The sequence below is a fragment of the Babylonia areolata genome, chromosome 2, assembly GCF_041734735.1.
Source record: "Babylonia areolata isolate BAREFJ2019XMU chromosome 2, ASM4173473v1, whole genome shotgun sequence".
NCBI lineage: Eukaryota > Metazoa > Mollusca > Gastropoda > Neogastropoda > Buccinidae > Babylonia > Babylonia areolata.
This window is the reverse complement of record NC_134877.1, coordinates 71,277,511-71,302,204: the sequence shown is the minus strand read 5'-3', so window position 1 is coordinate 71,302,204 and position 24,694 is coordinate 71,277,511. Positions and strand designations below refer to the sequence as shown.

Below are 24,694 nucleotides of genomic sequence, written 5' to 3'. Positions count from 1 at the left end.
ATCGGAGAGAGTGTGGAGGGAGGGAGGGAGAGATCCGTTAAAGGTAAAACAGAAAGCAATTTAATGAATTAACAGAAGCTCAGCCCCACTGGATGGTGGGGGAGCATGACATGGACGCACATACAATGTGTAACACAAGGCAGTGACCAACCAGGCCAGCTGTCATTTTGTTGTCTGTTGACACACAAACAGACGCGTGGTCAGTCGTGACGTCACATCTGACCGCACAAGTTCCAGTCCCTCACTCGCCATCATTCTCCACTCTCCACTAGACTTTTAGTGGTGGTCTGGACGCTAGCCATTTGGGTGAGACGATAGACCGAGGTCCCGTATGCAGCATGCACTTAGTGCACGTAAAAGAACCCACGACAACAAGAGGGTTGTCCCTGGCAAAATTTCGTTGACAAATCCTCTTGCAGGCAGAAAAATAGGTGGCACTGTCAGTGTAGCGACTAGCTCTTCCTGGGGAGAACAGCCTGAATTTCACGCAGATAAATCTGTTGTAACAAAAGAGTAAAACAATGCAGTACAAAATTAATACAAAATAATACAATATGTACAGCGCTGAAAAAAGGTCTGTATCAAAGACAGCTATTGCTAAGAACAACGAGCACACATAAAACCCTATCACCTGACCTATGGGCAACAGAACACATAAAACATCACCTAACCTGCCTGCTCTATGGGCAACAGAACACATAAAACATCACCTAACCTGCCTGCTCTATGGACAACAGAACACATAAAACATCACCTTACCTGCCTGCTCTATGGACAACAGAACACATAAAACCCCATCACCTGACCTGCCTGCTCTATGGACAACAACACATAAAACATCACCTGACCTGCCTGCTCTATGGACAACAACACATAAACATCACCTGACCTGCCTGCTCTATGGACAACAACACATAAACATCACCTGACCTGCCTGCTCTATGGACAACAACACATAAACATCACCTGACCTGCCTGCTCTATGGACAACAACACATAAACATCACCTGACCTGCCTGCTCTATGGACAACAACACATAAACATCACCTGACCTGCCTGCTCTATGGACAACAACACATAAACATCACCTGACCTGCCTGCTCTATGGACAACAACACATAAAACATCACCTGACCTGCCTGCTCTATGGACAACAGAACACACAAAACCCCATCACCTGACCTGCCTGCTCTATGGACAACAACACATAAACATCACCTGACCTGCCTGCTCTATGGACAACAACACATAAAACATCACCTGACCTGTCTGCTCTATGGACAACAACACATAATACATCACCTCACCTGCCTGCTCTGTGGACATCACAACATATAAAACATCACCTGACCTGTCTGCTCTATGGACAACAACACATAAAACATCACCTGACCTGTCTGCTCTATAGACAACAACACATAAAACCCCATCACCTGACCTGGACAACAGAATACATAACAACGCAGTGTTCCCAGCAAAACGCTGGATCTTGCCTCGCCATTTTGGGGCAAGGCGTCTTCCACACCCCGACTTGTGAAGGAGAGAGAGAGGCCGACAGAAGTGAAAGACAGACTCAGAGACAGATTGACGGACATAAGTGCAAGACATACTCAGAGACAGACTGACGGACAGACGTGAAAGACAGACTCAGAGACAGACTGACGGACATAAGTGCAAGACATACTCAGAGGCAGACAGGCCGAAAGAAGGGAAAGACAGACTCTGCAAGACAGACTCAGAGACAGACTGACAGACAGACGTGAAATACAGACTCAGAGACAGACTGACGGACAGACGTGAAATACAGACTCAGAGACAGACTGAGAGACAGATGTGAAAGACAGACTCAGAGACAGACTGACGGACAGACGTGAAAGACAGACTCAGAGACAGACTGAGAGACAGACGTGCATGACAGACTCAGAGGCAGACTGACAGACAGACGTGAAAGACAGACTCAGAGACAGACTCAGAGACAGACGTGAAAGACAGACTCAGAGACAGACAGACGTGAAAGACAGACTCAGAGACAGACTGACGGACAGACGTGAAAGACAGACTCAGAGACAGACTGACGGACAGACGTGAAAGACAGACTCAGAGACAGACTGACAGACAGACGTGAAATACAGACTCAGAGGCAGACTGACAGACAGACGTGAAAGACAGACTCAGAGACAGACTGACGGACAGACGTGAAAGACAGACTCAGAGACAGACAGACGTGAAAGACAGACTCAGAGACAGACTGACAGACAGACGTGAAAGACAGACTCAGAGACAGACTGACAGACAGACGTGAAATACAGACTCAGAGGCAGACTGACAGACAGACGTGAAAGACAGACTCAGAGACAGACTGACAGACAGACGTGAAAGACAGACTCAGAGACAGACTGACGGACACAGATGGAACGGACTGTTAACGACGATCAAATTTCTCTGACTGACGTCTCTTCTGTTTCCTGTCGTGTATCCGCGATAGCGCCGTGAGATCCGTGTGGACAAGTATCGCTCTCAGACTGAACACTGTGTGTGTGTGTGTGTGGTGTGCGTTGTGAGTCATGCCACTGGCCCATGCCACTCACAGAAACAGAGAGACAGAGAGAGAGAAGTATCTCTCTCTCTCTCTCTCTCTCTCTCTCTCTCTCTCTCTGCGCGTGTCTCTCTCTCTGAGAACGTGTGTTGTTTGGTTGGTTGGTTTATGTGGGATGGTGGTTTTGGGGTGTGTTTTTCATGTTGGTGTGATCAGAGCACAACGATCAGTTCTCCATACAGCAGAGTGCCTGTCTGTCCATCCTGACGTTTAAATGCTCCTCGTGTGTCATGGGCTTTAGCGATTTTGTTCTGATTTCCGTCGGTTTTCTTATGACTGTACCTGTGTGTGTGTGTGTGTGTGTGTGTGTGTGTGTGTGTGTGTGTGTGTGTGTGTTTCATCATGTATGTTCTCCGGCCCGCACAATTTTTTTCTCTTCATCTTTCTGTCTGACCTTTTCCTTTGTGGATGTGTGCACTGTTTGTAGTGGATGTGTGCACTGTTTGTAGTGGATATGCACTGTTTGTAGTGGATGTGTGCACTGTTTGTAGTGGATATGCACTGTTTGTAGTGGATGTGTGCACTGTTTGTGGTGGATATGCACTGTTTGTAGTGGATGTGCACTGTTTGTAGTGGATATGCACTGTTTGTAGTGGATGTGCACTGTTTGTAGTGGATATGCACTGTTTTTAGTGGATGTGTGCACTGTTTGTAGTGGATGTGTGCACTGTTTCTAGTGGATATGCACTGTTTGTAGTGGATGTGTGCACTGTTTGTAGTGGATGTGCACCGGCCGTTTGTAGTGGATGTGTGCACTGTTTGTAGTGGATGTGTGCGCTGTTTGTAGTGGATATGCACTGTTTGTAGTGGATGTGTGCGCTGTTTGTAGTGGATGTGTGCACTGTTTGTAGTGGATGTGCACCGTTTGTAGTGGATGTGCACCGTTTTTAGTGGATATGCACCGTTTGTAGTGGGTGTGCACTGTTTGTAGTGGATGTGTGCACTGTTTGTAGTGGATGTGCACCGTTTGTAGTGGATGTGCACCGTTTTTAGTGGATATGCACCGTTTGTAGTGGATGTGCACCGTTTGTCGTTTGTAGTGGATGTGCACCGTTTGTAGTGGATATACACCGTTTGTAGTGGGTGTGCACCGTTTGTAGTGGATGTGCACCGTTTGTAGTGGATGTGCAATGTTCGTAGTGGGTGTGCACCGTTTGTAGTGGGTGTGCACCGTTTGTACTGGACATGCACCGTTTGTAGTGAGTGTGCACCATTTGTAGTGGATGTGCACCGTTTGTAGTGGATGTGCACCGTTTGTGTTTGTAGTGGATATGCACCGTTTGTAGTGGATGTGCACTGTTTATAGTGGGTGTGCACCGTTTGTAAGCAAGGACGAGTCAGCACCATCCAGGACAAATCAGGGAAATGCCTCATTGAAGAAAAAGACATCCTACAGCGCTGGACTGAATATTGCTCCGAGTTGTACAACCATGACACCAAAGGTGACACTTCAGTTCTGAACTGTCCCCCATCAACCAACAACGACAGCCAGCCAATTCTTCGGGAAGAAGTAGAGGCAGCAGTGAAGACACTGAAAGCAGAGAAGTCAGCTGGCGTCGACAACATTCCCGCCGAACTGATTCAAGCTGGAGGCGAAGCGGTGATTGATGCCCTCACCACCATCTGTAATAAGATCCTGCAGACGGGAGAGTGACCAACCACCTGGACACAATCATTGGTCATCATAATCCCCAAGAAGGGCAATCTACAACAGTGCAAAAACTACCGCACTATCAGCCTAATCAGCCACCCCAGCAAGGTCATGCTAAAGGTCCTTCTCAACCGACTGAAGCCGCAAGCAGAAATGATCATCGCCGAAGAGCAGGCCGGCTTCAGAGCAGGGAGAAGCACAACAGAACAAATCTTCAACCTGCGCTTGCTGTGCGAGAAATATCTCCAGCACCAAAGAGACCTCTACCACGTCTTCATTGACTTCAAGAAGGCGTTCGACAGGGTATGGCACGCTGCCTTATGGGCCACCATGCACAAATTCAACATCAGTGAAGACATCATCCAAGCCATACAGAACCTATACGAAAGAGCAACCAGTGCAGTCCTCTTCAATGGTAGCACGGGTAACTGGTTTAGAACCACGGTCGGAGTCAGACAGGGCTGTCTACTCTCTCCCACTCTCTTCAACCTCTTTCTTGAAAGGATCATGACTGACGCCCTGGAAGATCATGTGGGAACTGTCAGCATTGGAGGCAGAGTCATCACCAACCTGCGCTTTGCCGTTGACATTGATGGCCTGGCAGGAGAAGAGAAAGAACTCGAAGAACTCGTGCACAAACTTGACAAGACATCATCAGCCTACGGCATGGAGATCAGTGCCGAGAAGACCAAGGTTATGACCAACAACAGCCAAGGTGTAACGTCCAACTTGCACGTAAACGGTGAAAAACTGGAAGAAGTCTCCTCCTTCAAATATTTGGGTGCCATTGTGTCAGACGAGGGTTCGAAACCAGAGGTCCTGTCCAGAATCGCGCAGACTACTGCCGCACTGAGTCGATTGAAGACTATATGGAAGGACAAAAAGATCTCCCTCTCGTCCAAAATCAGACTAATGCGCTCCCTCATCTTCTCAATATTTCTATACGCTTGCGAATCCTGGACCCTCACTGCAGAACTCCAGAGAAGAATCCAGGCCCTGGAAATGAGATGCTTCCGCAAGATCCTGAACATTACATACAAAGACCACATCACAAATGAGGAAGTGAAAAGAAGAGTTCAAAACGCCATTGGCCCATTCAAAGACCTGCTAACCACAGTGAAGGAACGCAAGCTCCGCTGGTATGGACACGTCACACGATCAGACGGCCTAGCCAAGATCATCCTGCAGGGTACCGTACAAGGAAGGAGGAAGAGAGGCAGACAGAGAAAGCGGTGGGAGGACAACATCAAAGAGTGGACGGGCCTGCCATTTGCCACAACTCAAAGGGCCGCTGAGGACCGAGGCAGGTGGCGCGAGCTGACCAGGCAGTCATCCATGGTGCCCCAACGACCCACCCACGGGTCATGGGATAGATGAGATGAGATGAGCACCGTTTGTAGTGGTTGTGCACCGTTTGTAGTGGATGTGCACCGTTGTCACGGCTCGTGGCATTTATTTGTGCGTGTGTTCGTCTCCCTTCCCCTCCTCTCCCTTTCCCCTCTCCTCTCTCCCTTTCCCTCTCCTCTCCTTTCCCCTCTCCTCTCTCCCTTTCCCTCCTCTCCCTTTCCCCTCTCCTCTCTCCTTTCCCCTCTCCTCTCTCCCTTCCCCTCCTCTCCTTTCCCCTCTCCTCTCTCCCTTCCCCTCCTCTCCCTTTCCCCTCTCCTCTCTCCCTTTCCCCTCTCCTCTCTCCCTTCCCCTCCTCTCCCTTTCCCCTCTCCTCTCTCCCTTCCCCTCCTCTCCTTTTCCCTCTACCTTTCTCCCTCCTCTCTCCCCCTTTTGCTCTATCGTTCTCTTGTGTGCTCAGTTCTGTTCCGAACTGAAGCACGTGAATCTGTTGTGATGTGTATCTGACATGTCCTTAGTCCTTCTCGCTCTGAACTCTTGAGATGAGTTCTAAGTTAACTCACTCAGTACAGCCAGTCCTCTTTTCTCCTCTACACAGACCCCTCGGATGTCCAGTGGGTGTCTGAATGACCCAACCTTTAGCTTCCGTCGTCAGAATTGTGGTATTCTTTGTCAATATTCACGTCTTCAGTATAAGAGCCTTCCGCTTGCAATATTTTGATGATGGTAATTGGGGTGAAACGCTGTTAACGTCGTCTCTTTCGCCGTTCGTATGGAAAGAGTTAACGTCGTGAAGGAAGGGTTTTGCTTTGCCTTTGGTGCCGAGCTTTGGAAGGAGAAGGGTCGCCGATCCAGCAAGCGAGCTGTTGGGTGCCCTCTTGGACAGTCGTGGGGTTCGATTCTTGTGTGACCCCCTTCTGCCTCTGTGTGGATCTGTGTTCTGTGTTCTCTCCTGGGCCAGTGATGAGCCTGATTCCTGGTGACAGGTGAGGGGGGAGTTGTATAGTTAGTTTGTCCTCGTGGTGTTAGTGTCGTAACTTGTGACATTTGTTTGCATTTTTGGAATTGTTTTAACGGAAATCTTTTAAATCCAGTATTCTTTTATTTCTAGATATTTTGGGGGGAATTGATAAGGTTGTTAAGTGTGTTATTTTGACATGTATTCGGCTCGATTTATTGTTTCAAATATACCTTCTTCACAATGAAAACTGTCTAAATTCCCAAAACATTTTTGTGTCGTGTTGGAAATGTAGTACGATGATTTGTAATATTACCTCATTGAGTTTTGTTGCTGCAGTGCGAAACTAGCATTATAAATAACGACAAATTGTCATTTAGGGTAAATGTGTATTGCGTATTATATGCAGGTTTAACTCCTTAATTATGAGAGAAACAATAATGGGCGGTTCCTGTACGTTTTGGCATTGGTAGTTTTTTTTGTGTGGAAGCGACTGCATCAATATCCACTTACTCGCCTACTTGGCGTAATGCGTATTGCTTAAGGAAAGGGAGGGGGAGGGGTACTCTTTCATAACGTGTTAGAGCATAGTCTACAGAGATATGGGAGTCTTGTTACAGATTTGTTCCCTGTGATTTATTATCATATCATATCATATATCAATGACAAGGCCTTTTGCCCGCTTGAAGTGGGGAAGAAAAAGAGTCCCCACATATGTCTGGTGCATTTTTCAACATTGAGTGCGCAATGCTTGAAAAATCAATAAATATGTAAATGAGTTTTGTATATAATTTTTTTTTAAAATGAATATCAAGATAATTTTTAAATGTATTCACTGTTCCTGCGGAAACAACGTCTTGTGACAAATTATTCCAAACATTTGTTACTCTGTTAGTAAAGAAATGTGCAAATCTGGAAGTTTTAACTGAAACTTTTAATAGTTTGTAGGAATGGCCTCTTGTGGCACTGTTCTCATTCAATGTAAACAGAGTTTATAGTTCTGCTGTCATATAATCCATGTGTCATTTTATACATCTCTATTAAATCACCACGCAGTCTTCTATATTCTAAACTAGGTAACTTAAGTGTTTGCAACCTACTTTCATAGTCCATATCAGCAAAGCCAATGATTCTTTTAGTAAATCTTCGTTGAACATTTTCAATACTGTCTATATGTTTCACTAAACCCGTATTCCAAACAACATTCCCATATTCTAAGACTGGCCTGACTAATGACTTAAATAATGGCACCATTATGTCTTTACTTTTACACTGTATATTTCCAACTAACATTCCGGTCAATCTATTGGCTTTTTTAATGGTTTCATTAACATGAACATCAAAAGAGAGACCAGAGTCAACAATTACTCCAAGATCTCTCTCCGATGAAGTCTCCTGCAAGGCCGTACCATTCATATAATACTTATAATGTGGATTATTTCTGCCTACGTGTAAAACTTTACATTTATTGCTATTAAATTTAATTTGCCATCTATCAGTCCAGTGTACTAAATTATCAATACTAACTTGTAATTTCAATCTACCAACATCAGAATCTACTTCCTCATAGATCTTTGTATCGTCTGCAAAGATTTTCACAAAACAGTCTAGTATGTCAGGCATGTCATTTACATAATATACAAAGAGTGTGGGCCCCAAGACACTGCCTTGGGGAACACCACTACTCACCTTAACAGGACACGATGACTCAGTCCCTACTGATACGTACTGTGTTCTCTCATATAAGAAATCTTTTATCCATTCCAACAATTTACCACAAATACCGACCCTTGCAATTTAGCAATTAACCTATTATGTGAAACTTTATCGAACGCCTTCTGTAAGTCCAGCTTACCGCTTTCAGGCAGTCAGTATTTTGACTCACAGATAGACTCATGAGCACCCACCACCACCACCACCCTCCCTCCCCCATCCCCCAGCTGGATGACAACGATGGTCATCGATCTCGATGGACACACACCATTTTGACTCACTGAAAACTTACTTTCAGTTTTTGTTTAAATTTTATTTCACCAGTTTTGACTGTTTAACGTATTTCGTTTTTGTGTGGTGTAGAGAGAGATTCTGCAAGGGTTAGAAAAAAAATGAAAATTGCGCAGTGTCATTTTGCTTGAAACCTGCTCTGTGTTCATTTGTGATTACGATTTTGCACATGTGCACTGCATACCCTGTGATGTGTGGCTGAATGTACAGGGGGAAGATATTTTAGGGATGGGTTCGTGCGGCTTTGTGTGTGTGTGTGTGTGTGTGTGTGTGTGTGTGTGTGTGTGTTCTGTCACTGCTGCTGTGTACACATGTAAAATGATTGGAAAAACGTACAAGCCCAGAGCTTCCTGTTTTGAGGAAGTGTTTGTTCCAGTGCGCCTTTATTTCCCCTTTTTACCGCTGTCCTAGCTGAATCTGTGGCGTGAGTAGCATTGACTTGAAATTGTGTCCTTTTTACATGGAGAGTTACCACTCTTTGTTGATTAATTTTTGTTGCAGGGACCTTGGCGTGTACCGGAAACACATGTGCTGATTGCATCGCTTCCGGTGCGGAGTGTGCCTGGTGTACTGACGCTGTGAGTGTGTTGTGGCGACTGTGAGATGTGGGGACTGTGAGTGTGGGATGTGGGGACTGTGAGTGTGGGGTGTGAGGACTGTGAGTGTGGGGACTGTGTGGGATGTGGGGACTGTGAGTGTGGGGTGTGAGGACTGTGAGTGTGGGGACTGTGTGGGATGTGGGGACTGTGAGTGTGGGGACTGTGAGTGTAGGGACTGTGAGTGTGGGGTGTGGGGACTGTGAATGGGTTGTGGAGACTGTGAGTGTGGAGTGTGGGGACTGTGAGTGTGGGATGTGGGGACTGTGAGTGTGGGGACTGTGTGGGATGTGGGGACTGTGAGTGTGGGGACTGTGAGTGTAGGGACTGTGAGTGTGGGGTGTGGGGACTGTGTGGGGCGTGGGGACTGTGAGTGTGGGGACTGTGAGTGTGGAGTGTGGGGACTGTGAATGGGTTGTGGAGACTGTGAGTGTGGAGTGTGGGGACTGTGAGTGTGTTGTGGGGACTGTGAGTGTGGGGACTGAGTGTGGGATGTGGGGACTGTGAGATGTGGGGACTTTGAGTGTGGCGTGTGGGGACCGAGTGTGGGGACTGTGAGTGTGGGGTGTGGGGACTGTGAGTGTGGGGACTTTGAGTGTGGGGTGTGGGGACTGAGTGTGGGGACTGTGAGTGTGGGGTGTGGGGACTGTGAGTGTGGGGACTGTGAGTGTGGGGTGTGGGGACTGTGAGTGTGGGATGTGGGGACTGTGAGTGTGGGGTGTGGGGACTGTGAGTGTGGGGTGTGGGGACTGTGAATGTGGGGACTGTGAGTGTGGGGTGTGGAGACTGTGAGTGTGGGGACTGTGAGTGTGGGGTGTGGGGACTGTGAGTGTTGGATGTGGAGACTGTGAGTGTGGGGACTGTGAGTGTGGGGTGTGGGGACTGTGAGTGTGGGGACTGTGAGTGTGGGATGTGGGGACTGTGAGTGTGGGGTGTGGGGACTGTGAGTGTGGGGACTGTGAGTGTGGGGTGTGGGGACTGTGAGTGTGGGGTGTGGGGACTGTGAGTGTGGGGACTGTGAGTGTAGGATGTGGGGACTGCGAGTGTGGGATGTGGGGACTGTGAGTGTGGGTTGTGGGGACTGTGAGTGTGGGATGTGGGGACTGAGTGTGGGGACTGAGTGTGGGATGTGGGGACTGTGAGTGTGGGGTGTGGGGACTGAGATGTGGGGACTGTGAGTGTGGGGACTGTGAGTGTGGGATGTTGGGACTGTGAGTGTGGGTTGTGGGGTCTGTGAGTGTGGGGACTGAGTGTGGGGACTGTGGGTGTGGGATGTGGGGACTGAGATGTGGGGACTGTGAGTGTGGGATGTTGGGACTGTGAGTGTGGGGTGTGGGGACTGAGATGTGGGGACTGTGAGTGTGGGATGTGGGGACTGTGAGTGTGGGATGTGGGGACTGTGAGTGTGGGGTGTGGGGACTGTGAATGTGGGGACTGTGAGTGTGGGGTGTGGAGACTGTGAGTGTGGGGACTGTGAGTGTGGGGTGTGGGGACTGTGAGTGTTGGATGTGGAGACTGTGAGTGTGGGGACTGTGAGTGTGGGGTGTGGGGACTGTGAGTGTGGGGACTGTGAGTGTGGGATGTGGGGACTGTGAGTGTGGGGTGTGGGGACTGTGAGTGTGGGGACTGTGAGTGTGGGGTGTGGGGACTGTGAGTGTGGGGTGTGGGGACTGTGAGTGTGGGGACTGTGAGTGTAGGATGTGGGGACTGTGAGTGTGGGATGTGGGGACTGTGAGTGTGGGTTGTGGGGACTGTGAGTGTGGGATGTGGGGACTGAGTGTGGGGACTGAGTGTGGGATGTGGGGACTGTGAGTGTGGGGTGTGGGGACTGAGATGTGGGGACTGTGAGTGTGGGGACTGTGAGTGTGGGATGTTGGGACTGTGAGTGTGGGTTGTGGGGTCTGTGAGTGTGGGGACTGAGTGTGGGGACTGTGGGTGTGGGATGTGGGGACTGAGATGTGGGGACTGTGAGTGTGGGATGTTGGGACTGTGAGTGTGGGGTGTGGGGACTGAGATGTGGGGACTGTGAGTGTGGGATGTGGGGACTGAGATGTGGGGACTGTGAGTGTGGGGTGTTGGGACTGTGAGTGTGGGGACTGTGAGTGTGGGATGTTGGGACTGTGAGTGTGGGTTGTGGGGTCTGTGAGTGTGGGGACTGAGTGTGGGGACTGTGGGTGTGGGGACTGTGAGTGTGGTTACTGTGAGTGTGGGGTGTGGTGACTGTGAGTGTAGGAACTGAGTGTGGGGACTGTGAGTGTGGGTTGTGGGGACTGTGAGTGTGGGGACTGTGAGTGTGAGTGTGGGGACTGTGAGTGTGGGGACTGTGAGTGTGGGGACTGTGAGTGTGGGTTGTTGGGACTGTGAGTGTGGGGACTGTGAGTGTGGGTTGTTGGGACTGTGAGTGTGAGGACTGTGAGTGTGGGTTGTGGGGACTGTGTGTGGGGGGACTGTGAGTGTGGGGACTGAGTGTGGGTTGTTGGGACTGTGAGTGTGAGGACTGTGAGTGTGGGTTGTGGGGAATGTGAGTGTGGGTTGTGTGGAATGTGAGTGTGGGGACTGTGAGTGTGGGATGTGGGGACTGTGAGTGTGGTTTGTGGGGACTGTCAGTGTTGGATGTGGGGACTGTGAGTGTGGGGACTGTGAGTGTGGGGACTGTGAGTGTGGGATGTGGGGACTGTGAGTGTGGGATGTGGGGACTGTGAGTGTGGTTTGTGGGGACTGTCAGTGTTGGATGTGGGGACTGTGAGTGTGGGGACTGTGAGTGTGGGGTGTGGAGACTGTGAGTGTGGGGACTGTGAATGTGGGGACTGTGAGTGTGGGTTGTTGGGACTGTGAGTGTGAGGACTGTGAGTGTGGGTTGTGGGGAATGTGAGTGTGGGTTGTGTGGAATGTGAGTGTGGGGACTGTGAGTGTGGGATGTGGGGACTGTGAGTCTGGTTTGTGGGGACTGTCAGTGTTGGATGTGGGGACTGTGAGTGTGGGGACTGTGAGTGTGGGGTGTGGGGACTGTGAGTGTGGGGACTGTGAGTGTGGGGACTGTGAGTGTGGGGTGTGGGGACTGTGAGTGTGGGGTGTGGAGACTGTGAGTGTGGGGACTGTGAGCGTGGGGACTGTGAGTGTGGGGTGTGGGGACTGTGAATGTGGGGACTGTGAGTGTGGGATGTGGGGACTGTGAGTGTGGGGTGTGGGGACTGTGAGTGTGGGGACTGTGAGTGTGGGGTGTGGGGACTGTGAGTGTGGGGACTGTGAGTGTGGGATGTGGGGACTGTGAGTGTGGGATGTGGGGACTGTGAGTGTGGGGACTGTGAGTGTGGGGTGTGGGGACTGTGAGTGTGGGGACTGTGAGTGTGGGGTGTGGGGACTGTGAGTGTGGGATGTGGGGACTGTGAGTGTGGGATGTGGGGACTGTGAGTGTGGGATGTGGGGACTGTGAGTGTGGGGACTGTGAGTGTGGGTTGTGGGGACTGAGTGTGGGATGTGGGGACTGAGTGTGGGGACTGTGAGTGTGGGATGTGGGGACTGTGAGTGTGGGGTGTGGGGACTGTGAGTGTGGGATGTGGGGACTGTGAGTGTGGGGACTGTGAGTGTGGGATGTTGGGACTGTGAGTGTGGGGTTTGGGGACTATGAGTGTGGTGAGTGTGAGTGTGGGGTGTGGGGACTGTGAGTGTAGGAACTGAGTGTGGGGACTGTGAGTGTGGTGACTGTGAGTGTGGTTACTGTGAGTGTGGGGTGTGGGGACTGTGAGTGTGGGGACTGTGAGTGTGGGTTGTGGGGACTGTGAGTGTGGGGACAGTGAGTGTGGGTTGTTGGGACTGTGAGTGTGGGATGTGGGGACTGAGTGTGAGGACTGTGAGTGTGGTGACTATGAGTGTGGGTTGTGGGGACTGTCAGTGTGAGGACTGTGAGTGTGGTGACTATGAGTGTGGGTTGTGGGGACTGTGAGTGTGAGGACTGTGAGTGTGGGGACTATGAGTGTGGGTTGTGGGGACTGTGAGTGTGAGGACTGTGAGTGTGGGGACTATGAGTGTGGGTTGTGGGGACTGTGAGTGTGGGGACTGTGAGTGTGGGTTGTGGGGAATGTGAGTGTGGGTTGTGGGGAATGTGAGTGTGGGGACTGTGAGTGTGGGATGTGGGGACTGTCAGTGTTGGATGTGGGGACTGTGAGTGTGGGGACTGTGAGTGTGGGGTGTGGGGACTGTGAGTGTGGGGTGTGGGGACTGTGAGTGTGGGGAATGTGAGTGTGGGATGTTGGGACTGTGAGTATGGGGACTGATTTTGGGGACTGTGAGTGTGGGGACTGTGAGTGTGGGTTGTGAAGACTGAGTGTGGGATGTGGGGAACTTCACTGTGTTGTGTTCAGAACGTCACTGTGCTGTGTGTTCAGAACTTCACTGTGCTGTGTTCAGAATGTCACTGTGCTGTGTGTTCAGAACGTCACTGTGCTGTGTGTTCAGAACTTCACTGTGTTGTGTTCAGAATGTCACTGTGCTGTGTGTTCAGAACGTCACTGTGCTGTGTGTTCAGAACGTCACTGTGCTGTGTGTTCAGAACGTCACTGTGCTGTGTGTTCAGAACGTCACTGTGCTATGTGTTCAAAACTTCACTGTGCTCTATAGAACTTCACTGTGCTGTACAGAACGTCACTGTGCTATGTGTTCAGAACTTTACTGTGCTGTGTTCAAAACTTCACTGTGCTGTGTTCAGAACGTCACTGTGCTGTACAGAACTTCACTAATCTCTGTGTTCAGAACTTCACTGTGCTATGTGTTCAGAACGTCACTGTGCTGTGTGTTCTGAACTTCACTGTGCTGTGTTCAGAACGTCACTGTGCTGTTCAGAACGTCACTGTGCTGTGTGTTCAGATCGTCACTGTGCTGTGTTCAGAACGTCACTGTGCTGTGTTCAGAACGTCACTGTGCTGTGTTCAGAACGTCACTGTGCTGTGTGTTCAGAACGTCACTGTGCTGTGTTCAGAACGTCACTGTGCAGTGTGTTCAGAACGTCACTGTGCTGTGTGTTCAGAACGTCACTGTGCTGTGTGTTCAGAACGTCACTGTGCTGTGTTCAGAACGTCACTGTGCAGTGTGTTCAGAACGTCACTGTGCTGTGTTCAGAACGTCACTGTGCAGTGTGTTCAGAACGTCACTGTGCAGTGTGTTCAGAACGTCACTGTGCAGTGTGTTCAGAACGTCACTGTGCTGTGTTCAGAACGTGATTGTGCTGTGTGTTCAGAACTTCACGAGCATTCCGGGGGACAGGTGCGGGCTGCAAGGAATCCTGAAAAGTCAGGGATGTATCAACATCACCAACCCGTCGACACGTGAGGACAACGACAAGAGAAGGGTCAGTGCGGTGTGATCTGTAACACTTTACACTGTACGGTATGATCTGTGACACTTTACACTGTACGGTATGATCTGTGACACTTTACACTGTACGATATGATCTGTGACACTTTACACTATACGATATGATCTGTGACGCTTTACACTGTTCGGTATGATCCGTCACACTTTACACTGTACGGTATGATCCGTGACACTTTACACTGTACGGTATGATCTGTGACACTTTACACTGTACGATATGATCTGTGACGCATTACACTGCACGGTATGATCTGTGACACTTTACACTGTACGATGTGATCTGTGACACTTTACACTGTACGATGTGATCTGTGACACTTTACACTGCATGATACACTGTACGATGTGATCTGTGTATGATGTGATCTGTGACACTTTACACAGTACGATGTGATCTGTGACACTTTACACAGTACGATGTGATCTGTGACACTTTACACAGTACGATACACAGTACGGTATGATCTGTGACACTTTACACAGTATGATGTGATCTGTGACACTTTACACTGTATCTGGCCACTGGCCACTGACGGGCACAATAGCCGAGTGGTTTAAGCGTTAGACTTTCAATCTGAGGGTCCCGGGTTCGAATCTCGGTGACAGCGCCTGGTGGACAAAGACTGGAGATTTTTCCGATCTCACAGGTCAACATATGTGCAGACCTGCTAGTGCCTGTACCCCTTCGTGTGTATACGCAGGCAGAAGATCAACTACACACATTAAAGATTCTGTAATCGATGGCAGCGTGCGGTGGGTAATGGGAACAAGAGCATACCCAGCAAACAAGCCCCACCCACCCACCCCGAAAAAGGAGTATGTCTGCCTACATGTGGGGGTAAATACGCAAAACGGTCATACACGTAAAATGTTACATATCTGTCTGAGTGTGCATGTGTGCATACTTGAAATCTGATTGAATGACACAGGAAACGAATGATGAGCGCCCAGTGGCAGCCGCCAATCAGCACTACCCAGGCAGACAGCCTGTTGTGCAAATGACCCTGAGTTTGTACAGCGCTTAAGGCTTGGTCTCCGACCGAGGACAGGCGCAATATAGGTATCAATCTGTATCAATCATTCATTCCACTGTCACACCTGTGTGATGCTTGATACTGTGTCTGGGCACTGACCACTGATGGCCACTGGCCATGACCACTGATGGCCACTGTCACACCTGTGATGCTGTACACATCATGGGCACTGACCACTGATGGCCACTGGCCATGGCCACTGATGGCCACTGATGGCCACTGTCACACCTGTGATGCTGTACACATCATGGGCACTGACCACTGATGGCCACTGGCCATGACCACTGATGGCCACTGTCACACCTGTGATGCTGTACACATCATGGGCACTGACCACTGATGGCCACTGGCCATGACCACTGATGGCCACTGATGGCCACTGTCACACCTGTGATGCTGTACACATCATGGGCACTGACCACTGATGGCCACTGGCCATGACCACTGATGGCCACTGTCACACCTGTGATGCTGCACACATCCTGGCCACTGATGGCCACTGTCACACCTGTGATGCTGCACACATCCTGGCCACTGATGGCCACTGTCACACAACATGAAGGCAGTGATGACCTGGAATAGGTCATACTGCTCCTTCGTCATCACAGCGGGGAATGTCATAATACACGCACTCCGGGAAATGGGAGTGGGAAGTATCAGTGTCGTGAGTGTCAATGGCTTGTATTGTGTGTGAAGTAGGATAATGTCTGGGATGTGTTTGGTTTGATGCTATGTGTGATGTGAGACAATGTCCGTGACGTGTGTGGTGTGATGATGTATTGTGTTTGATGTGAGACAATGTCTGTGATGTGTGTGGTGTGATGTGTGTGATGTGAGAAAATGTCCGTGATGTGTGTGGTGTGATGATGTATTGTGTGTGATGTGAGACAATGTCTGTGATGTGTGTGGTGTGATGATGTGTGTGATGTGAGACAATGTCTGTGATGTGTGTGGTGTGATGTGTGTGATGTGAGACAATGTCCGTGATGTGTGTGGTGTGATGATGTGTGTGATGTGAGACAATGTCTGTGATGTGTGTGGTGTGATGATGTGTGCGATGTGAGACAATGTCTGTGATGTGTGTGGTTTGATGATGTACTGTATGTGATGTGAGACAATGTCTGTGATGTGTGTAGTGTGATGATGTGTGTGATGTGAGACAATGTCCGTGATGTATGTGGTGGGATAATGTGTGTGATGTGTGACAATGTGGAACGATGTTTGTAATGTTTGAGGATGTGTGAGTTGTGTGTGATGTGTGACGATGTGTGTGATGTGAGACAATGTCTGTGATGTGTGTGGTGTGATGATGTGTGTGATGTGAGACAATGTCTGTGATGTGTGTGGTGTGATGTGTGTGATGTGAGACAATGTCCGTGATGTGTGTGGTGTGATGATGTGTGCGATGTGAGACAATGTCTGTGATGTGTGTGGTTTGATGATGTGTGTGATGTGAGAAAATGTCTGTGATGTGTGTGGTGTGATGTTTGTGATGTGTGTGGTGTGATGTGTGTGTGTGATGTGATGATGTGTGTGTGTGTGATGTGATGATGTGTGTGATGTGAGACAATGCCTGTGATGTGTTTGGTGTGATGATGTGTGTGATGCGAGACAATGTGTGATGATGTGTGCGATGTGAGACAATGTCTGTGATGTGTGTGGTTTGATGATGTACTGTATGTGATGTGAGACAATGTCTGTGATGTGTGTAGTGTGATGATGTGTGACGATGTGGAACGACGTTTGTAATGTTTGAGGATGTGTGAGTTGTATGTGATGTGTGACGATGTGTGTGATGGTGTGTGATATGTGTGTGATGTGTGATGATGTGTGCGATGTGTGGTAATGTGTGAGATGTGTGTCGATGTGTATGATGTGTTTCGATGTAGAACGATATGTGATGTGTGAGGATGTGTGTGGTGTGTGAGATTTGTGTGATGTGTGAGATGTGTGATATGTGTGGTGTGTGTGATGTGTTGCTATGTGGCAGGCCGATGCCCTGACGGACGGCAGCTATGAAGAGATGTATGTGATGTGTGAGATGTGTGAGATGTGTGAGATGTGTGTGATGTGTGATGTGGTGCTATGTGGCAGGCCGATGCCCTGACGGACGGCAGCTATGAAGAGATGTATGTGATGTGTGAGATGTGTGAGATGTGTGATGTATGATGTGGTGCTATGTGGCAGGCCGATGCCCTGACGGACGGCAGCTATGAAGAGATGTGTGTGATGTGTGAGATGTGTGTGATGTATGATGTGGTGCTATGTGGCAGGCCGATGCCCTGACGGACGGCAGCTATGAAGAGGACAAGGAGGCCGTACAGCTCCACCCTCAGGAGATGTACGTCAAGCTGAGACCTCGGGGTGAGTGCTGTCCCTGTCTCACTCCCTCCCTCTGTCTCCCTCCCCCTTATGTCTCCTCCACTCTGTCTCCCTCGCTCTGTCTCCCTCCCCCTTATGTCTCCTTCACTCTCCCTCCCTCCCTCCCTCTGTCTCCCTCCCCCTTATGTCTCCTCCACTCTGTCTCCCTCCCCTTTATGTCTCCTTCACTCTGTCTCCCTCGCTCTGTCTCCCTCCCCCTTATGTCTTCTTCACTCTCCCTCCCTCCCTCTGTCTCCCTCCCCCTTATGTCTCCTTCACTCTCCCTCCCTCGCTCTGTCTCCCTCCCCCTTATGTCTCCTCCACTCTGTCTCCCTCCCCCTTATGTCTCCTTCACTCTGTCTCCCTCGCTCTGTCTCCCTCCCCCTTATGTCTCCTTCACTCTCCCTCCCTCGCTCTGTCTCCCTCCCCCTTATGTCTCCTCCACTCTGTCTCCCTCCCCCTTATGTCTCCTTCACTCTGTCTCCCTCCCCCTTATGTCTCCTTCACTCTGTCTCCCTCCCCCTTATGTCTCCTTCACTCTGTCTCCCTCCCTCTGTCTCCCTCCCCCTTATGTCTCCTTCACTCTGTCTCCCTCCCCCTTATGTCTCCTTCACTCTGTCTCCCTCGCTCTCTCCCTCCCCCTTATGTCTCCTCCACTCTGTCTCCCTCCCCCTTATGTCTCCTTCACTCTGTCTCCCTCGCTCTGTCTCCCTCCCCCTTATGTCTCCTTCACTCTCCCTCCCTCCCTCTGTCTCCCTCCCCCTTATGTCTCCCTCCCTCTGTCTCCCTCGCTCTGTCTCCCTCCCCCTTATGTCTCCTTCACTCTCCCTCCCTCCCTCTGTCTCCCTCCCCCTTATGTCTCCTCCACTCTGTCTCCCTCGCTCTGTCTCCCTCCCCCTTATGTCTCCTCCACTCTGTCTCCCTCCCCCTTATGTCTCCTTCACTCTGTCTCCCTCCCCCTTATGTCTCCTTCACTCTGTCTCCCTCCCCCTTATGTCTCCTCCACTCTGTCTCCCTCCCCCTTATGTCTCCTCCACTCTGTCTCCCTCCCCCTTATGTCTCCTTCACTCTGTCTCCCTCCCCCTTATGTCTCCTCCACTCTGTCTCCCTCCCCCTTATGTCTCCTTCACTCTGTCTCCCTCGCTCGGTCTCCCTCCCCCTTATGTCTCCTCCACTCTGTCTCCCTCGCTCTGTCTCCCTCCCCCTTATGTCTCCTCCACTCTGTCTCCCTCGCTGTGTCTCCCTCCCTCTGCCTCCCTCCCCCTTATGTCTCCTTCACCCCCTCTGTTATGTATCTCTACTAACATCATGCTTTCATTTTATTAAATACTGTGTAGTGTAGACCTTATTCAGGGCGGGGACTGGATGTAAAAAAGCATACCAGTGCTTATCTATTATCCCCGAAATAAAGAATTTGTCTTGTCTTGTCTTGTCTTTTCTCCCTTCCCCTTCTGGCTCCCTCCCTCCACCTCTCTCCCTCCCTCTGTCTCCCTCCTTCCCTCCCACTGTCTCCCTCCCCCTATGTCTCCCTCCCCTGTCTCCCTCCCTCTCTCTCCCTCCCCTGTCTCCTTCCCTCTCTCTCCCTCCATCTGTCTCCCTCCCCTCTCTGTCTCCCTCCCCTCTCTGTCTCCCTCTTTCTCCCTCCCTCTGTCTCCCACCATCTGTCTCCATCCCTCCCTCTGTCTCCGTCCCTCCCTCTGTCTCCCTCTCTCCCTCTGTCTCCAACCATCTGTCTCCCTCTCTCCCTCTGTCTCCCTCCATCTGTCTCCCACCATCTGTCTCCCACCATCTGTCTCCCTCCCTCCCTCTGTCTCCCTCCTCCCTCTGTCTCCCTCCTCCCTCTGTCTCCCTCTCTCCCTCTGTCTCCCTCCCTCCCTCTGTCTCCCTCCTCCCTCTCCCTTTCTCCCTCTGTCTCCCTCCATCTGTCTCCCACCATCTGTCTCCCTCTCTCCCTCTGTCTCCCTCTCTCCCTCTGTCTCCCTCTCTCCCTCTGTCTCCCTCCCTCCCTCTGTCTCCCTCCATCTGTCTCCCTCTCTCCCTCTGTCTCCCTCTCTCCCTCTCTCCCTCTGTCTCCCACCATCTGTCTCCCACCATCTGTCTCCCTCCCTCCCTCTGTCTCCCTCCTCCCTCTGTCTCCCTCTCTCCCTCTGTCTCCCTCCATCTGTCTCCCACCATCTGTCTCCCTCCCTCCCTCTGTCTCCCTCCTCCCTCTGTCTCCCTCCTCCCTCTGTCTCCCTCTGTCTCCCTCCATCTGTCTCCCTCTCTCCCTCTGTCTCCCTCTCTCCCTCTGTCTCCCTCTGTCTCCCTCTCTCCCTCTGTCTCCCTTCATCTGTCTCCCACCATCTGTCTCCCTCCCTCCCTCTGTCTCCCTCTCTCCATCTGTCTCCCTCTCTCCATCTGTCTCCCTCCCTCCCTCTGTCTCCCTCCATCTGTCTCCCTCCCTCCCTCTGTCTCCGTCCCTCTGTCTCCCTCCCACCATCTGTCTCCCTCCCTCCCTCTGTCTCCCTCCCTCCCTCTGTCTCCCTCCCTCCATCTGTCTCCCTCCCTCCCTCTGTCTCCCTCCTCCCTCCCTCTGTCTCCCTCCTCCCTGTGTCTCCCTCCCTCCCTCTGTCTCCCTCCCTCCCTCCCTCTGTCTCCTTCCCTCCATCTGTCTCTGTCTCTGATCAAGTGTCACCAGCAAAGCTCTCATGCGACATCGCATGATGACTGATGACATTCGACACAGGAGCCGCATGCAGCAGGAAAAAAAAATCGGGAACAAGGACGGACCCCAGTGGGACACCATATCTCAATGCAGATGCACTGGAGTATCTATCCTTTACGCACACAATGTGCGTACGATCTAACAGGTAAGGCGTGATCCATGCTAGTGCAGTGTCACGAATTCCAAAGGAAGTGTGAAGTCTGTTAAACAGGATAGAAAAGTCGGTAGTGTCAAAAGCTGCTGACAAGTCCACCATGTGTTTCTGTTTGTAGTGGCAGTCCCTGGCAACGTTTCTGGGTTGGTGTCAGAACTTAATTTAAGAGGATCCTGTGTGATTTTTCTGTGTACAACGTCAATATGTTTTCTACTGTACTTTCCATGTTTACGTATTTTATCATGTTCTGTTTGATATCACTTTCGTGTGTGTGTGTGTGTGTGTGTGTGTGTGTGTGTGTGTGTGTGTGTGTGTGTGTGTGTGTGTGTGTGTGTGTGTGTGTGTGTGTGTGTGCAGGCAAAGGTCACGACTTCCTGGTGAGGTTCCGGCCGGCCAACAACTTCCCCGTGGACCTGTACTTCCTGTTCGACCTGTCCTTCACCATGAAGACCTACATCGCGGACTTCGCCAAGCTCGCCAAGGAAATAGGTACCCCCTGTCCCGACCCTGTAAATAGGTACCCCCTGTCCCGCCCCTGTACCCCCTGTCCCACCCCTGTAAATAGGTACTCCCTGTACCCCCTGTCCCGCCCCTGTAAATAGGTACCCCCTGTCCCGCCCCTGTAAATAGGTACCCCCTGTCCCGCCCCTGTAAATAGGTACTCCCTGTCCCGCCCCTGTAAATAGGTACCCCCTGTCCCGCCCCTGTATATAGGTACCCCCTGTCCCGCCCCTGTATATAGGTACTCCCTGTCCCGCCCCTGTAAAGAGGTACCCCCTGTCCCACCCCTGTAGAGAGGTACCCCCTGTCCGCCGCCCCTGTAAAGAGGTACCCCCTGTCCCGCCCCTGTAAATAGGTACCCCCTGTCCCGCCCCTGTATATAGGTACCTCCTGTCCCGCCCCTGTAAAGAGGTACCCCCTGTCCCGCCCCTGTAAAGAGGTACCCCCTGTCCCCCGCCCCTGTAAAGAGGTACCCCCTGTCCCGCCCCTGTAAAGAGGTACCCCCTGTCCCCCGCCCCTGTAAAGAGGTACCCCCTGTCCCGCCCCTGTAAATAGGTACCCCCTGTCCCGCCCCTGTATATAGGTACTCCCTGTCCCGCCCCTGTATATAGGTACTCCCTGTCCCGCCCCTGTAAAGAGGTACCCCCTGTCCCGCCCCTGTATACAGGTACCCCCTGTCCCGCCACTGTAAATAGGTACTCCCTGTCCCGCCCCTGTAAAGAGGTACTCCCTGTCCCGCCCCTGTAAATAGGTACCCCCTGTCCCACCCCTGTAAATAGGTACTCCCTGTCCCGCCCCTGTAAATAGGTACCCCCTGTCCCGCCCCTGTAAAGAGGTACTCCCTGTCCCGCCCCTGTAAAGAGGTACCCCCTGTCCCGCCCCTTTAAAGAGGTACCCCCTGTCCCGCCCCTTTGAAGAGGTACCCCCTGTCCCGCCCCTGTAAAGAGGTACCCCCTGTCCCACCCCTGTATCAGGAAAACAGACATCTATCACTCCCCTCAGGAAACTTCCACTCACCTCACGCAGTCAACAAGAAGAAGAAAAGAAGAATAGAAAAAAAATAAGAGGTTTGTCCAAGGTCTAACCCACTGTGATTTCCATGTGTAAAAACAGACATGATAATATGATCTGTTGTCAGGCGATCTCTTCAGTTGAAACGCGGAGAAAGGGAGATAATCAGTGAACCGAATACCATCCCAGCTTCGCTGGTGCCGGACAAAGCTGACCACGCCCACTCCTCAGCCCCCCACCCCCCCTCTCACACACACACCTTCCTCCCTCCACCCTAGACCGGACCATTGGCGGTGGTGGTCTGGACGATAGTCAGGATGAGACGATAAACCGTGGTCCCGTGTGCAGCATGCAATTAGCGCATGTAAAAGACCCCACGACGACAAATGAGTTGCCATTGGCAACATTCTGTACAAAAATCAACTTTGATGGAAACACAAATGTAACTATAGAAAACAACAGCAATGTGGCTCTGTATTGTGGCAACGTTCAAAGCAGAAAAGTGTGTATTGGAAATGGTTCCTACTGTTTTCACAATTAAACGATACTCGTAAGAACTTCATGAAACCATCAGCCACAAACTATGGCATATATATATATATATGCGTGTGTGCGCGTGCGTGCGTGCGCGTGCGTGCGTGCGTGCGCGCGTTCGTGCGTGCTTGGAGAGAGAGAGAGCGAGCGGACGAACGAACGAACGAAATTTTTTTTTTTATTGAGGGAAGTGGAATAAGCACACATATGCTTTTTTTCATGCAGGGGGCAAATCATTTATATAAGTAGAAATTAATACTGGACCAAGAATTGAACCTTGAGGAACTCCATAATAGACAGACTATAAAGAGGATTGAGATTCATTAACAGATATAATTTGTCTTCTGTCTGACAGAAATGAGCATATGAGTTCAAGTATATTCCCAGAAAAGCCATATAATTTTTGTGGTTTTTCCTTTCAAAAGGAGAGTGCGGTCTATCACATCGAATGCCTTCATAAAATCCACCATGAGAACACCGGTAATTTCATTATTGTTTATATTTGTGAGTCATTGTTTGACTAAATTGGTGAGTGTTGTATGACAGGAATGCTTGGACCTAAAACCGGATTGATTTGGATGAAATAGTTTGTAGTGATTAAAATCATTGAGGATATGTTTGTTAATGTGTTTTTCTAAAGGTTTTGACAATGTTGATAAGATTGAAATTGGTCTGTAATTGGAAGGGTCTGTACGGTCACCTGACTTAAAAATGAGTGCTACTTTCGCGACTTTAAAAGATTTAGGAATTATCTTTTTTGTGATACATTGGTTATAGACATAAGTGTTTCGGCAATTATAGGAGCAGAGAGTTTTAAGATCTTTCCATCTGTACCATCAGTACCTTTCGAACCTGTTTGCTTTAAGTGGGAAAGAGCATAGTAAACTTCATGTACATCCATAAGAGGGATATCAAGGTGTGATGAAATATTTTTAGTGTTACAAAAGGTTTCGAGAATATCAAGTGAATTAAGGGATGACGTGTTTGTTCCTACTGTTGAGTTAGCTACATTACAAAAATGTGTATTTAGGTTTTTGCTGATATGTCGTTAGCTGTTGTGGATTGTGTGTTATTATGATTTATTATTTAACTGATTTGTGGCTTTCCAAATTAATTTATTATTGGATTTGGTGGAAATAATTTTCTTGAAAGTAATTTTTTTTTCTGAACGTTTCAAAGCAATCACAAGATTACGTTGTTTTCTGATTTAATCTTTCTTACCTTCTGAGAGAGACAAGTCCCTTTCCTTAATCTTATCAATGCTTTTAGTAATCCACGGCTGTTTACGATGCTTTTGACACGTTTTGTTATAAATGGAGCATTAAGAAAATTGTTATATCAAACCTCAAGTGCTTCTTCAGGATTAGAGAATTGATAAACAGCTGACATGTTGGAATGTATCAAGTTCTACAGAAAAGAATCCTTATCAAACTGTCTAAAATCTCTATGGCAAACGGTTTTATGTCTATTTGCAAGAATTTTTACACCTCGTTTGGACCATATGAAACATATAGGGGGATGGTCACTGCAGCCAAACGTTGGGGAACATACTTCGGTTATGGAGTTTGTAGATGAAGCATATATATGATATATAAGTGTTTTTGACGTTGCAGTAACTCTCGTTGGCAAGTCAATTAATTGCGTTAGGTGAAATGATTCATAAAGGTTTGTCCAGTGCTTGTTTAATTTAAGTAAGTCAATATTAAAGTCACCTAATAGTATCATTTCACTTGAAGACAAAGACGCTGCTTCCATCATCAGCATAAACTTGTCTATCCAATCTACATGTTCAGCTGGATTTCTGTAGATAAAGCCGAGTAGGATAGGTTTTGATTTCTTAAAGCGTATTTCGATCCATACAGATTCAACTTGATA

The 24,694-nt window shown here is 49.7% G+C and overlaps 1 protein-coding gene across 1 annotated transcript in view; it reads left to right on the top strand.

The window, feature by feature from the left end:
* LOC143276860 (integrin beta-3-like) overlaps positions 1 to 24,694 on the top strand; it is a 67,683-nt gene that overhangs the window by 3,203 nt on the left and 39,786 nt on the right. The window contains exons 2-5 of the mRNA XM_076581519.1: positions 9,056 to 9,132; positions 14,384 to 14,494; positions 17,828 to 17,918; positions 21,131 to 21,262. Coding sequence (XP_076437634.1) covers positions 9,056 to 9,132; positions 14,384 to 14,494; positions 17,828 to 17,918; positions 21,131 to 21,262 — 411 coding nt within the window. The remainder of the gene's footprint in view (positions 1 to 9,055; positions 9,133 to 14,383; positions 14,495 to 17,827; positions 17,919 to 21,130; positions 21,263 to 24,694) is intronic.